The sequence below is a fragment of the Buteo buteo genome, chromosome 9, assembly GCF_964188355.1.
Source record: "Buteo buteo chromosome 9, bButBut1.hap1.1, whole genome shotgun sequence".
Taxonomy (NCBI): Eukaryota; Metazoa; Chordata; class Aves; order Accipitriformes; family Accipitridae; genus Buteo; species Buteo buteo.
Genome location: NC_134179.1, coordinates 3,637,495 through 3,653,791, shown reverse-complemented (window position 1 = coordinate 3,653,791; position 16,297 = coordinate 3,637,495). Strand labels below are relative to the sequence as shown.

Genomic DNA, 16,297 nt, shown 5'->3' with positions numbered 1-16,297 from the left:
TTCCCACACACACCCAAGACCAGAACAACGTGACTGCCCAAATCTCAGCACTGAAGGGAGGAGGGGAGGGTTATCCACACCAATATTCCAGAGGAATTTGGGCTGTACACTTAATTCCAGGTCACTCTACCTCATCTGGGTCAGAAAGTTTGAATTCCCAGCCATCGCCCGTCCAGCTGATGAAGGACTGACAGGACTTGTCAGTGAGCAGTTCCAGCAGGAATTGCCACAGTTGGATGGGTCCACTGCCTAGAAGGACAAAGGAGACATGATACATTAATACCAGGAAAAGCACAGCCCTTTCCATCCCAGAGGGGGAAAAAAAAAAATCGCATGCAAACGGTGCTCACTGAAAAAAATAAAACCTTCTACTACCAAAAAAAACCATCAGTGGCCACAGGGCAAGATCTGGGCTGAGATGACAGCTTAAGAGTTAAATCCTGCAGGTAAAAGAGCTTCCTATTTGCAGCAAAAGCTGAATATTCATGCACTGGAATGTTTCACTTTGAGTTACATAAATAGGATTATTTTTCTGGCATCCAAACAGCACGGAGTCATTGTCTTGGCACAAGAGCACCACCATTTCCTCCGTGCCAAAAAGCTGCTGGCCATCGCATGAACTCCATCAGACTCCCGCTTCCCAACCTTGACTCTTTGCTCCATCGCTGTTTACCGAGATAAGGGGGGACCCAGGTATGAAAATTATTTGGCCTCTTTCCAGGGCATGTTGCTGCAGGAATGGGCTACGCCGGCTTGCAGAGCTCAGTGCAGGGAAGGAAGGGGCTGGCTGGCTTGGCAGACAGATTTCACCAGCTCAGGACCGGTGGATCTCCCCATCACAGTCTTGTCACGGTCTTAGCCAAGCCCTAAGCAAACCTCCCTGCAGCTGCCGATTCCCCTAATCCAGCCGCAGAGGCATGAGGCAGCACGCAGCATCCCATGCCACGAACTTTCAGCCTCTCCTTACAACGCCGTGGTCTCCGTCTTTCCCCTGGGTGCTAATTTTGGCCAACAGCAATTTGGCACGGGGTCCTGAGCCCAACACATCTAGCCTGCAGTACCCGGTGCACCCCACTGAGAGCCTGCGGCTTTGCAGCCTGGTTTTGGCTGGATTAATGGTGTACGTGGAGCGATTTCGAAATACTTATCTCTTCTTTGCGCTTGTGTCCCAATCAAAGGTAGAGGAGAAGCCCTCGAGCCAAAACCTCTTTGATGAGCAACTTCCAGATGCAGCCGCACCCAAAATATAGCACTTAGCTCTGGGCAACATGTTTTGGGAGAGATTTTGCCATGTTTTAAACACAGCTTAGAATATATCACTAATAATAAGAATGACAATAATAATAATAATAAACAAAGCCAGAGGTTAGAGGAAATGATTTATCACAAAAAGAATTGCACAGGCTGGATTAGGACGGCAGGCTGGGGTAAACCCGCCTGCTGACAGCAATGAGCAGAATCTTCAAGCAGGGAAAAAAAGAGTTACGTACTCAGAAAAAGGGATGGAGAACAGCCTATTTCCAAGAATGACAATGAAGGCTGTCAGACCTGTGGCTGCAGGATAACCCGCAGAGGGAAGAGAGAGCTGCTCCCCCTTTTCCACAAGGTTTAAAATGACTCAAAAGCAGACAAGCTGCTGGGGAGGAGGAAATGAGAGAGCTGGCTCCAGGACAGGGGAATCGCTGTGCCCTGTCCAGCCCTCCCCAAATTGTTTCCCTCCTGTTATCCCCAAGCAACTGCTCTAGGGTTTTGCAGGCACCGGCTCCTCCGCCAAGCCCTGGGGGTTATCGCACAGCCATGGGCAGGACAGAGCAGGGAACTCTGAGCATCTCTCTGCTTGTAAATGGGAAGACGCCACTCAGCGGGGAAAGGCTCCAGCCCGTCGTTCTCAGCAGGAGCTTGCCAAGACGTTGGCTCTGCGACCGCACTCTCCAGTAGGGATGGAGTTGGATTATCTGCGCCAAAACGAGGGAGGAAATTCAGATGACGCCTTCGCCTCTCATCCGAAAGGGAAGAGCCAAAACCCTGGCCTGAAATGCCACCGCATCTCAAAGTTTAGACCTATTTATAGCAGCGAGCTTTAAATACAGAGAAAACATTGGGCAAAAAGGTTATTTCAGCCACCTGAGGTCCTCCACTGGGAACTGCAGGTGAATTCACATGGGGCTGGTTTCTCTTGGCCCATCTGACTTTACATCAATTCCCTTCACGCATACAGAGAGCACCCAGCACCCAAGACAGGCTAACAGAGAAACAGTGCTAGGAGACAAGACTGAAGCAAGACCAGGTTCATCACCTCGCATTGATTTCTCTCCTGCCCTACCAAAGAACAAGGATTTTTTTTTTTATTCCTTCCCCAGAATAAGATGGATGGAAACCCATCACCTAGGCGCCAGGTTCTTGAGTAAGCAACTGCCCTCAAAATACCCCTGAGCCACCCTGGCTCTGCAGGAGGCTTTTAAGGTTCAAATGTCATTAACCCTGAGCCAAGCGGCCAGTGCAGTTCATGCTTGGTGCTCACGGCTCGTCTGCCAGCTGGCATGGAGAGGTGTCGGGAAACCCAGCAATTTCTCGCCTTCTCTCCAGCAAGCCAGGTAGGGCTCCTGCTTCTGTGCCAGGTGCCGCTCTGCTGGGTATTTTGGGATTTTGAAGGAAGCAGTGTCATCCTTGGAACAGGGATTCCCAAAGTCTAGTCCGAGCTGCCTGCGGAACACGTGTAAAACCCCAAATTCCTCTGTGTTGGACAAGCAATTATGTCAAGAATGTGTTTACTGCAGGGCTTGCAGGCATGTCTCAGCTCCTATAAACACACACCCTGCCAGAGGGGAAGGCAGCGGAGGCCCTGCAGATGTGCCACTGCCGCTGGGGCAGGACTCCGAAATGTCAGCGAGGCAGGCAATGCACGAGGTGGCAGGAACCAAACCCCAGCACATGCCTGAGCCTGCATGCACAAAAACAGCTCTGGAGAGGTGGCAGGGTAGGAAGGCGAAATGATTAGGGAAGGGGTGCTGGAGGTCCATGCATCATCTGGTAGGCTAGAACAGCGGTAATTAGTGCTGGCAGGGCCGTCTTCAGAAATGAGCTTCTTTTGCCTGCTCTGCAGACCAGCAAGGAGCACGGAGTTATTTTTCCCCAATGCCTAAAAGGATTTCAAAGTGACCCTTGGCTCACGCAGAGATGCCACCTCCCCGACGTCGTGTCCCCAAAGCTACCAGGGCAAGCATGAAGCTGCCGGGCTTGTCTCCGCACCCCAAACCTCCGCCCCCGCAGGAACTGGGAGCAGCGCCCATTTTCCATCCCTTCTGCTTCAACCCTTCCACTCATCCCCAGCTGTGGCTGGAAATCCCCACCGCAACGCCCAGTCCAGAATCACTTCATGGTACAAGCACGCACAGCCGCACCGACCGTCCCAAGGCCAGTGTAGCTTGGCGAGTGTATCCCACCACACAACCTGTTGCCTTGATTATCTCCAAAAACAACCACCAGTGAGCGTTCCTGCAGCCTTTTTTTTGGATGCAGCCCCAAGTGTGGGGTGGAGGGACACGCGTCACCTTTTATGGCGCAGGTCCTGCTGCGCACACCCAGGATCTTCCCAGAGCAAGCCCAGCCCTGGCTGGGCAATAGGGACAGCCTCTGTTCCACAAAAGACAAGGCGAGGACTCAGAGGGTGGTGGGATGTCCCCCCACCCCGCCACGACCTCCGGCACCCGTGAAGGCTGCTAAGAATAGTGCCTGCCGGAGGGGCTCGCCTGCCTGCCCGCCGGTGCCACAATGGGGGCCCTGTCTGGCCTCGGTGGCACTGAACAGGGTCCTTCAGCGGGGAGTGTCACACTGCAGGAATTCTCCCACGTCAGGGGGAAAATATGCCTCTTAAGCCGGATGACAAATGGCTGCTACAGTGGGAACCGCTGGCTGAGCGGTGCCTCCTCAGCACCGGTCCTCCGATGGCACCCGTGGCTGTCCTCAGAGCAAAGGGTTTGGTGCCACTCCATCCCTGTGCCATCCTCCCTTGGTCAGGACTGGAGGTCCCCTACCACCTTCCTACCCAGTGGCTCTGAAGCAGTTTGAAACCAAAATACGCACGACAGCCACTTTCACTGTCGCAGTGATGGTGGTACCACCTGGCTGGGGCAGACGGGCATCCACACCATGCCCAGGAAGGCACGGCCTGAAACACGTCATCCCCACTCTCTCTCAAGACAGTTTCACACCCCCACCCCTCTCAACGGCCTCTGTTTTGTTTTCCTTCTTTCAAACAAGAAGAAGAAAAAAAAAACCCTACTGAAAAAAAAACCCGGCGCACCTATGCTTTTCACCCTGTGGTTTGCGGTTCCAACCCAACAGAACAATTGGGCATAGCAACATCTCCAAAACAGCCTTTGCCCCACTCATGTGCCCACCCTGCCCGAGCCCCCTTCGATGGTACTGCAGCACTGAAGGTTGGGGAAAGGCAAAGCTTGTCCCCGTCGCTCCCTTGTTAGACCAAGCCCAACCGCCTCCTCCCCAGCTCTTGCCCAGACTGGTGCAGGCAGTCACACCACCGCAAAGTGCCAGCTTTGCATGGGTGGGAGGGCAGCGGTGGACCTCGTATGGAAGCATCTCCAAAGAGCAGGCGTGAACAAAGCAGGGAAGGACCCAGAAAGCATCTTCCTTAGGGAGCCACATGATTTTGGCCATGCTTATAGACAGGAGAGCAGACAGGCAGGCCACTCTGGGCCAGTTCTGCTTTCCCAATGCATCTCCTCTATTTCAGGGAAGGACATGCTGGGAGGACTGGTCTCACTCCAGAGGCACCTGGCAAAGCACAAGTGGTTTCGTGAGCTTCACCTCTCCCCCTGAAGGTGGTCCTGCAGGCCAGGAGCTGCCGTGCAACGCTCCAGCTCGTTGCTCGAAGGAGAGACGAAGCCACAGTTGCTGCTTTGCCATCACCTCCGGGCTGCTGAGAAGCCGCTGCCAGCGGCTGCAGCAACTCTGGTGAGAGCTGAGCTGCCGTCACAGTTGGGCAGCGTTGCGTGGGGCTGATTTCACTGTCATTTGCACATGTCTGGCAGGTGGAGCAGGAGCCACTGAACCAGCCCTGAGCCCCACCCTTGAGCTGCCCACCTTGCGGAGGTGAAAAGGGCTGCTGAGCCCATGCAGGCTCTGCACTGGAAGCGGAAAACGGGCAGGAGCTGCTGGCTGGTCACACTTGAAGTCACCCTGTAAGAGCAGGCAAAGAGTATGACCCAGAACGAGCAAGCTATCAACATCCCCTGCATTGCACAGGGGACAGAGGTGCTGTTCTGCTGCTTCTGATCACTGGGGCAGCTGACTTCATCTCCAAATTCCCCTAAACCAAGATGCAAGTGGATACGGATGCCCATACAGGCACACTTCTCCAGAAGTGCAGGCAAGCAGGCAGGAAGGATGCTGATGTTTCTAGGAAAACTAGTGCACAGACTCTGCATGGCAAGGACAGCCGGATCACTGGACCATGGTGGGAGAGGGGCAGGGAAGGCAGCTGCTGGGTGGATTTTTGGATGCCGATGCCCACAACACATCCAGGGAGCTCGCTGGTGGAAGCTTCAGGCCAGCAGCATAAGCAACAAGAGGAGGAGAAGAGGAGGAAAAGCAGTACACAAGCTCTCTTGAAAGAGACCCACTTTCTTTGGCACCGACTTGACTTTCTTGCAAAACAGCACCTGCATGCTTTCACTTCTGTGTCACAGATAAGCATCGCTCAGAAACAGAGGCTCGTCAAAGGCTTCAGGCTCTGCACCGCAGACAATTTGGACAGGGTACATGAGTTTAGCAGGCAAATTTGGGCCTTATCGGCATGGTACTGCGAATACTGATAGCAAGGATCAGGGTTGGATCTGGCCTGGGCAAAACCGTTTAGTAGACAGAAGCAGTCCTGGGTGCTCAGGCAAGATAGCATCTGTGAGAGATGGCTATTCCCTGCACTACTTTCTATCTTCTTTAAGGGCAGCATGATAATGAAGATAGCATCAATCTGTCGCTAAGAGAGACACTCGGGTCACATTGTGATATTAGCTGGATTGTCTGTAAAGGCATCAGCAACTTCCTAACTAGGTCCACAAGAAAGGACAGCATCGCAAATGCAAAACCAGCCTTGCAGATGAGGGTTCAAGGTTTGGTGTGCACTTACTTCAGCTTTCTCATCCCTCTTTCCTCCCTTCTCCTCTCAAACACGAGGGGAGTCGCTCTGCTCTGTCTGTTCAGCTACGTGGAGCAGCAGCTCAGCACATCGCAGCTCTGGTGTTGTGGCAATGCAGACAACACCGCGAGATGGAAAGCCCCGGCCTGCACAGACAATGCTGAGGTCCTATGTGCCACAAAGCAAACAAACAGCACTTCTTGGCTATAAACCCACGCAGGTGCTTTGGGGCGCTCAAGAAAAGCCGAAAACAATTCAGCCCCGAGTGGGTATCGCCAACCACAGGGGCAGAGAGAGGGTCTGAACGTCCACTGGACCTGCATCACCAGGAGGGCAGCAGCACAAGTAGGTCAGCGAAGTGGAAAAATGAATATAGGGCAGAAAGGCCAAAGACCAGCGCGGTCAGACCCACACCACCTGCCCTCTGTATGGGCTGCACACTTCTCTGCTACAGACTTTCTGCATTTATTCACATGGCATCAGGTCTCATGAAGGATGCGGGTGGCCACGGTACCCGTCGGAGGCAGCAGCCTGCAGGATCCAGCTATGGCAAAGCCACAGGTACGGCTGCAGGTGGCACGGAGGCAAAGCTGAGCTCAATTTAGCCCAGCTGGGCTCAGGTACAGAGGGATCTATACCCATGTGCCAGCACACACCTAGCACAAGCCGCCCGCCCACACCAAACACTGCACTGCTGCGTGAACGAGGGAGCTTAAACTGAGCTCAGCTAAGCCAACGTGAGCTTTAGCCCATCTGCCTGCAGAGAAGACACATCCTGACACACCGCTTGCCTAAATTTAATAGATGCACTCTGTCTCCATTTCCTAGGTCATGGCAAAAAAAATAAAACCTGGCTTAATGTAACACTCACGCTGGCCAAGTTCTGAGAGAGCTGGCCCCAAAACCAGAGGTGTCCAGAGCTGGCCCTCCCTGCAGCTATGGAAAGTGAAGTTCACCAACTCCTGAGCAATTACATTTCTCCTTCAAAAAAGATAAGAAAATTGCATCAACCTCTATCTGAGCAACCATGGCAACTTGTTAAATTAGGTCAAGATGTGGGGGCAGATAACGCAGCTTTGAAAAGCTGCTTGCGAGCTGGGTGAAGAACACATCAAACGCAAATGGAGCTTCCGCCAAAATGCACCTTCTCACCAAAGCATGCGCCTCCTAGGGCAGATACCATCAGAGATCTGCCGTGGCTGCGATAAAGCACTGTGCCACCTCCCTGGGCCACCAGCAAAACAGGCCCTTGGTAACAAAACCTGAACAATATTGTCAAGTTCTTAAAGTCAACCCAGAGAGCCCTGGAGATGAAGGACACGATCTCCCAGGCTTTACCCTTCCAGTCCTAAAACGTACACACCATGGCATGTCTGTTGGGTGCTCTGCTGGCTGGGGACTGGTGTTGGACATGTGCTCGAGGCATCGTCTCAGCAAGAAAAGGAAAGCAGGGGTCCTGGCTGCTTTGGGACCTTGGGCTGGTAATCCCCCGGTCTGCTCGTTTGGAGGCTCCACCTCCTCACCAGAGCTGCAGAAGGAGCCCAAACTTTAAGTTCCTCTGCTCTAGCTTGTAGACAGCACTTCCTCCCCTGAGTAAAATAATTGTAATGTAAAGCAAAGCAAAAAAAGAAGGACCTAGGAGTTCTGCCTGAGAGTCCCCAAACTCCTTGCTCAGCTGGCACAAGAAAGAGGTCCAGCACTTCTCAGTGGCCATCCTAGACTTCTTTTTTTTTTTTTTTTTTGCAGAAATACACTAGTACAAAACAGTTTTGAGAGTGCCCAGTTGTCCTAGTTTGTAATGCAACATGTTCTCACATGCTCTCGCTGTGACCTGCTTTCACAGCAACCTGGCTTGGCTTTGCACCCATGCTAGGCTCCTTTTGCACAGAAAATGTAAGGTGCTGACAGATCAGTAGCCTTTAAAAAGGGACAGAGGACATCTCTGGAGTCACATGCCTGCAAAGGTCATCTGTCCAAAGATCGTTCCCAACGGTAAATGCAGACTTTGGGGGTTTGAGGACTGAATTACTGCTTAGCAGCCTTCGGAGCAAGCAAGCAGTGCTCCAGCCCAAGGATTTCCAAGTGACTGCTGATTCTGGAAACCTCTGATTTTCCTCTCCTCATTTAAAGTTTCTCAAGCGAAGCAATGCAAAAAAAAAAATAAAAAAATCAGACGCTCCCACTTATTGATCACACCAAAATGCCTGGGCCAAGGGATTATCTTCCCAGCTCAAAATGGGGTTTAAAATGAGGCAAAGGAAAATGTTATGCAGCGCAAAGCGTTTGGAAATGTGCTCTGGCATTGCATTAACCGAAGTCTCCCCTTCCTGGCGGCATGAGTCCAAGGACACTCTTAGGGGTGCTAATACTCCTTGGCAAAACACAGGGTCCAGCCGTCAACTGTGTCTCCTTGCTTGCAGAGGGAGCTGGGAACACCACCTCTCTACGGGGACAGCTCTTTTCCATAATCTACAGCAAATGTGGAGGGAAACATCCAGCTTGGAAAATAAAGCTCCTAGTTTTGCCAGTGCCTCCGTGCCTCAGTTTCCCAGCTGTTAAAAGGCAACCAACGCTCCTGCCCAGGCACTGGGTACCCAAAACACTTCCACAGGCCATAGTGAAAGGCGTTATCAGGAGAAAATAGGAATAAAAACTGCAAGTTGTGCTCACTGGTCTCTTTTAGGAACATCAACTTCCGTGGCACGGTGGAGGACAATGGCATGGCCCCTCCTACCACTCATGCTTCTCCCCACCACATCCCCCAGCCAAAAACCATTCAGGAATAGCAGAGCACACTTTTATTTTGCATTGACTTGATCGAAACAGGCTCATTCAGCAGGCAGGGCTGAGCTTTCTTTCTAACTAAAGCTATAGCAACAAACCACTTCCTTTTTTACACATAGCTCCTAAAATTATCTCTCCACCTCTTCTCCCCTCTGCATCTCTCCCCCCTTATAAAAAACTAGATATCAGCCCTAAGATGAACTGTGCGTGGGAGGAGATTTCAGGGACAGTCGCACCTCAGGATCTGCTCTGAATCTTTTGGTGATCTTTATCTGCACAAACTATTTCCACTGCTTGGCTCCTCCGGGCCACAGCTGCTACCAGCTGGGGCAGGAGAGATCAGTATGTACAAGGGAAAGGGGAACTGGCAGGAGGCTGCCTTGCGAATTTTACTTATAGTACAGGCAAACGACATGGCACAGAAGGACTGGAAAGGATTATCTCAATTTTAGCTGGAAGCCCCATCCCACCAGGTTTCTCTAAGATGCCAGATTGCTGGAGGGCTGACATATAAAAAGCCAGAGGTTCCGTGGCCTATCACCTTCTCATCTCTCCCACTGCAGGGAACGGAAAACATTTGGGTCTGCTTTGGCACCATCCCATCCCTGCCTCGCACCAAGGTAAAGAGCAAACCCAAGTGCTTCTTCCATGCCAAAAGGGGAGAAGATCATTTCACATCACACACAGCAATGCCAGAAATGCAGCTGCTCCTACCCAAGGTGGGAAACCACAAGTAAGTGGCCAGCATGTTGCATAAAAGTGTCACGGGGGGAAACAGGCACGCTCTACTACCTTGTGTTCTCAGCAATATAAACCAGACACCAGTCCCTACCAGACGCAACCAAGAGGCATCCAGGCGTAAATGAAAACACAAGGTATCAAATGCCCTGCACTCAGCCAGGTCCTGCATCCTCCATGAGGTCTGGAATGCCCACGCTTGAAGGACATGCAGCCTTGGGGGGCTGCATGCTCTCAGGTGTCCCCGCATGCACGTGGTTGACCCCAAAACCACCCCAAAACCCCTCACTCACAGACCGCTAAACCAGCAGCACAGACGTGGCATGACCCAGAGACCCTGGAGGCTCTGCCTTCCACCGATGGAGAGGCTCTACCCAAGACACTCAGCAGAGAGGCGGTTTCCTGAGGAGCGTGACCCTACCTGTGTAGCCAGCGAGGGCAGCAGCAGGAATGACAGGCTTGTCCTTGTTCATATCGGCCCGATCTCGAACATAGTCCTTGAAGGTGCCCTTGGGCTTGTGGTTGGGCAGGGCGGCGGGGTAGTCCTCCGAGTCAAAGCTGTCGTAGGAGGGGACACGCTGCAGGCTCTGGAAGGAGGACTGGCTGCTCCAGGACTGCGTCAGGCGGTCGCAGCTATCGTAGCTCTCTATGCTCTCGAAGGAGTCCTGGCCTCCAAGTTTACCTGGCGAGAAGGAAGGGCATGTGAGATGTGCCTGGCCAGCACAGGGATGCTTTTAGCTTGCCACGGCCAGGAGAAGGATGTTTCACCTCCTCACTACACAGGGAGAAGGCAACCAGGCAAATGTTGCTGTCCCACCATGCCTCATCTCCAAACAAAGTACAGCCTGAAACTGGGATACTTGTACTATCTTTGTAATTCAGAGCAGAGCTATTTGAGCCCCGGAGAAGTTCGGGCAGCAAAGCAAGGCAGAGTCAGGGGAAAAACCCAGAGTCTTGACTCTCAACCAAAGACTGATGCCTGGGGCGAACTGGAAATTGTCCTCTGTTTCAAAAAGGCAACAACACAGAAATAATCCACTTTAGACAGATATTCAAGGCTCAGTTCAGGTGCCAGGACCTCTTGCTCTTGCTGCTGAAAGATATGGGTCTCCAATAAGTCCCATATTATATCTGCCAGCCCTATATAAATGCTGCTCAGGCATATTCAAGGGCACTGGACACCCAGGTTCTTTTGATGTTTCCTGCAAAACTATACAGCAGCCTTTTATTGCCATATGTTACAACTAGCTTCCACCCCCAAATCCCCAAACAGCAGCAGATTTGATGGAGGAGGAGAGCAAAAGGCTGAGAGCTCAAACAGCTATTTTTCCAGTTCTGGTAAGGTGAGCACAGCTGGGTTGTATCAAGGCTACTCTCTGGGGTATTTTTAGTAAAGACCAGAACACGAGAGGCCAGATCCTCAGCAGTGCTATGCTGATTTACACCCACTAGAGACAGCATAAGTATACCCTCTGTACTTAAAACAGAGAGCTAAAAAAGGATCCAAAGAACAAACTGAAATTGCTCTCTGATCTCCCATACGCTACCGATTGCTCAACATCTTTACTGACAAACTAAGAGCGTAACAGGATCATTCAAGTTCACTAATTTCCCAAACTGGGCTAAAAACAGCTGCTGGGATTGTGCAAGAACTCCTGGAGAAATTTCCACTGGCAGAGCTACCCGCAGCTTGGGCCCAGATAGTAAATCACAGGGGAACAGGAACGTGGAAGGACGCTGGCACACTCCCCCAGATATTTGTTGTGGTGTAGTTTGAAGAGCGCTTGCTGTGAAAAGACTCAACTACCATGGGCTCTGCCCTGATTGCTGGCCCAGAATCATTTGAAGTTTGGATCCATTGGCTTGATTCTGCTGGTAATATCCATGCTTCAAACTAATTTTATTTTTTTCTTTTAGTTTTTTTGAGAGTTTCACAGAATACACTTCAATCACCTCCTGAACCCTGCAAGGGGAAAATTAACACCATTTTATGCATGTTCATTAATTGGCATAACCACTTCCCTGAGAAGTCCTGCAGCACAAGCTCATTTAGAAAAGGAATTCAAAATCTGACAGATGAACAGCCGCGGTGTCGGAGACATGACTTGGGTCATTTCATTCAAAAGTCACCTAAATTTGACCTAAACATGAGCCTTTAGAAAAATCATGCCTTGCACCTACTCAGGAGAAACTTGTTAAGGGTTTGGCAGCTACACTTTCCAACTAGATGCCCTCACTGATAAGGCAAAGTGAAACAACTCCCATGGGACCACAAAATTAACTCCTAAAGCCCACACAAATAAAGGCAAAAGGCAACTGTCTGGAAAACCTTCATCCTGAATTTCCCACTGATGAAGCGCTTGACTTCACGACAGACTAACCTTTTAATACAGTGGAAGGTAAAGACATACGTGAATATAAATAAACTGGCCTCTGCTTTATATTAAGGCTTCTTTATACCACTCTGGGAGGATTAATGACACGCAAAGGCCCTTCTACATGGCTGAAATGTAGCGTTAGTGTAAGCACAGCCATAGCCTGTTGCATTTCTTCAATTGCAATCAGTATTTTAAAGTGTTTGCTAACACCAGGGGCCCTTGGTCCCAAATGCTGAGTTAAGGACTCTTTCTTCCCTCCCCTAGTGCCTTTTTAGGCTTGCCAGTGAGAACAGGCTCAAGGTACAATTGCAAAGGCATGCCTGAGTCATTGCATTTCAATGAGAATTATTATGAAATCACCTATGTTAAAGAAAAGGTCAAGAAAAGGGAAAGACGCTAATGAGAGAGAGCCAGAAAAACAACCCCAGAAAGAGGAGCTTACCTAAAATTGTAACACCACTGCCCTTTTGGCTCACCATATTGTCCAAGCCACCTCTCTCATACTAACGCTCAGCCAGCAGCAGAAGCAGAGGTAATAATACAAATAATAACTTTCCTGTCATTAGCTCTCCAAGCTTGGAAAAAGAATGAGGAACTTAAAATAAGCTCCCCTCAGCAATGCGTATGTGATGCTCCAGCTTTCATGGTGAAAGGGGCTCCAGCTTTCATGGTGAACCAGCACATCTTCAATTCTCGTTGCTGGATGAATGGGTTTAAATGTTCAACATCAAACCTGGCTCACAGCAACACGTTACTATAATGAATTTTAGGCATGGGGACACCTGGATTCTATTCAGGGCGCAATTGCAGGCAGGTCAGATCTCTTTCCCGTGCCTCAGGTTCCCTACCTGGAATCAGGAGATAATGATACCCCTTTGTCAGTTACTTTCAGCTCTATGGATTAAACTTTTGCTTTGAATATATATACTGTGAGCCAGATCCTCAGCCTTGCATTAAGCGATGTAATTACAAAGTAGTTGGGCATCTGGGCCCCATGTGTTCAGAATTTAATAATATTAATTGAAAAGGTATTTGGGCTCAGATCCTCAAAAGTGTTTAGGTATTAAAATCTCATCATCTCAAACCGGAATCATGTAGCTATAACTCTTTGGAGATGTAGGGTTGTAGCACAAGGATTCAGGGGGTCCTTCAGCTCTGTCGCTGACTCAGCCCATGACATCTGCATCTCCTAACAAAGCACAGGGCTTGGGTTCATCAGAACAGACTCTCAGTTCAAGCAAGCAGCCATCAAAATCAATGGAAATAATGGATAAAAACTTTGGATCATCAAGTGTAAAACCCTTCAGAGCCTTGGACAGTAACTCCTGATGAAAACTTGTGAAGAATTTGTGGGGTTTTGCCTGGTGTCCTAGGAAAATGAGATTTATACAACCACACAGCAGCTTTCCTCCCTAACAACCTTAAAGCCTATTTCAACTTTGCTCAAGTTTGACATGAAAGTCCAGAGCCAGAAATGCTACATTTTTGCAGATGATGTAAAAACAGGCAGCAGAGTAGAATATAAAGACCTTCCTGTTTTCCCTGGAGAGAAAGGCAGGGAGGGCTCAAAGCCATCAGGGAATCCATCTGGGAGTTCAACCCCATAAGATATATGTTGGGAAATGGCTTTGTTACTGGCATTGCACAGCTCCCTGCTGGCCTTGGTGCCTCCAAAGCACTATCTCCTACAGAACCAAAGGCAGCACTTAAGTTGATGTAGGTAGAATAGCAAGAACCCAAGCAAACCCTGGGAGATACCCAACTTTACCTCGACTGGCACGTCCCATGCACATGTTGTCTGGCGTTACCACTTCTTGCTTGATCGTGAAGTAGTCTGTCTGCAGGGAGTCCGTCTGCACTGGGTCACGCAGGATGACCGAGGGATAGTCGTTCTCGTACTTGAGGGACAGGAGCTCTTCCGAGCTGATGGGATGGAGGGTCTGGTAGGACTCTGTGATGAAGCTGGGCTCGGAGAACTCGGAGGGAGGCACGCACTGTGCGTGCTCAATGCCGTAACCTGTTGGCAGAACGGGAGCATCAGAAAGCAACCCAAACACAAACAGCTCAAAGAAACCAGAGCATTGCTCACTCCCTCTCCAGTCTCCCACAGCACAGAGAGATGTGAGGTCTGCAGTGCAAGAGGAGACTGCCTTTGGATATAAAATACTTGGCACAATTGGGCACTAATTTTGAGTAAGGTTTCTAAAAGCTGCAGAGAGATGGTGTCTTATAATTGCACCAATTTACAAAAATAAGACATCCTCAACCGTCATCAATGTGCATTACGCCAAACTCCTCTCAAGCAAGCTGCTAGTGGGAAAAAGCTGGAAAATCATGAAGAGCATAGTCTCAGCAAAGGAGATATAGGGCAAAGAAGTTCAATTGATGACTGTAATAGATGACTCACTTCCACAGTCACCTCTCCTCACTGGCCAGAGCCTGGAATTCCAGTTCATTAAATATATCACAGATTTCAAATGCCCTTAAAGAATATCTCCAAACCAATGGCAATGGGAAGCACAGGACTCCAGATTGATGACTTATCCCTTTCCTTGCTAGGCTCCTACCTAGCAATCCAGAATTAAGCATCCTTCCCCCATTCCCTCCCTTTTTTAATATGTTTTTTAAAATTCCCAGTGTTCTGGAGCGTTGAGGTCACTTTTCAGGTCTGCTGAGCTACAGCTCCAAACAAATAGTGCTTATAAAGTCAGATTATAGCATCTCAAGGCAGTCACCAAAAAATACAGATGGCTTCTAAATAAACCCAAAACACTACAAAAGACAAAATTACACACTTTGCATGCTCTGCCACGACAGAGCAACAACTGCATGGTGCAGTCCTTGTGATGCAGACAAATCTCTAATAGGTGGCTCTTTCATGCCTGGAAGCACCAGAATGATACTGATAATTGAGACTTACTAATGAAGTAGTCTGAAGTATAGCGGGATTCTGGATATGTTGTGTTCACTCCATTTGCTGGGTACGGTTTTACCTCTTCTGCAAAGAGGAAAGGAAGGAAATGTCACATGTCCATAGACATATTGTGCTTCGCAAGACTTGCTGTAATACAGAGAGGTCTGAACTTCCTAAAATGCTCCTCTCTGGGTTAAACTGGGCCGTTCAAAGGAACAGAAATGAGTTAGGAGCTGAAATCCCACTGAAACAAGCGCTTGATGCACTTGGGTTCCTTTGGGAATTCTTGCTGCAGGCATGCCCAAATTTAAACAAAACAAAACCAAACAAAACAGCAACAACTTTCTCAATCAGAGGCTCCAGGTGGTTCTGAAATACTAGTTGCATAATTTCCTTGCTTGCCTTAATTTTTGTCATCTTTCATTCTCTTGAGGATTGCTTATCACACTTACATGTGTGAGCTCGTGAAAAAACTCCACCACACAAGGACAGTTGTTTTCCTGAAGAAGCCCCTATTTTTAGACCAGCAGTAGGTGTGTGCAAGTGAGTGGGTACTGCATACCAAAACCAGCTCTTACAACCCCAAATTAATGCTAATTCCCAGCCTACACAGCACCTTTTACCTTGCACCTGATGCAGGCAGAAGATTCCATGCTCCAAAAAGCTTTGTCACACTGTCCATCACCCAACTCCTGATAGAGACTCCACCGTGTATATACAGGTAGCACACAAAATGTTAGCCTTTCTATAGGCATAATTCACTGAGAAAGAGCACGTATCACACCAGAGCATGGATTCTCTGCTTTCCATTGCTTTTTCCAAGCACTCTGGTACTCCTAGGCTTGGCGCTGAGTTTGCTTTCCCATGTAAAAGCCACATTGCTCCTACCCTGACCAGTTTTTCCATTAACACCTTACTCATTCCAGCATGGCATGTGGGCAGAGATACCGGCATGGGAGATTTTATTTTCTTTGCAGAGGGTAACCAAAATAAAAAACACACAGACAACTCCGGGTTATGTTTATTTCTGCTAAGGCTAAAGAGAAGCGAACCGAAGATAACGCATGTTCGCTTGCGAGGAGCCTAATTTTGGCCCTCTCTCCTGGGGATTGCAGGGTGGAAAATATTCTCTAACAAAAGGAGGTTTTGTGCAAACAGAGAGACCTAATGAGAAATGCTCTTTTCCTCTCCCCACGGTGTCTGCCAAGGGGCAGGGTGGGTGACCACAGAGAAAGAGAGAGACCTTCAGCTATGCTTACAGTCAAGTGGAGGGCACTGCTGACTGCTGGTAACTGAAGAGGTTATTTTAGGAAGAAATTTGGAAAA

The 16,297-nt window shown here is 49.5% G+C and overlaps 1 protein-coding gene across 3 annotated transcripts in view; it reads right to left on the bottom strand.

Moving 5' to 3' along the window:
• ETS1 (ETS proto-oncogene 1, transcription factor) overlaps positions 1–16,297 on the bottom strand; it is a 78,407-nt gene that overhangs the window by 5,482 nt on the left and 56,628 nt on the right. For 2 of the 3 annotated variants that reach the window (XM_075034910.1, XM_075034912.1), the window contains 4 exons: positions 14,978–15,055; positions 13,826–14,074; positions 10,101–10,361; positions 131–249 (listed from right to left, as the gene is read on the bottom strand). In XM_075034910.1, coding sequence (XP_074891011.1) covers positions 131–249; positions 10,101–10,361; positions 13,826–14,074; positions 14,978–15,055 — 707 coding nt within the window. The remainder of the gene's footprint in view (positions 1–130; positions 250–10,100; positions 10,362–13,825; positions 14,075–14,977; positions 15,056–16,297) is intronic. The other variant, XM_075034911.1, reaches the window with a different exon arrangement.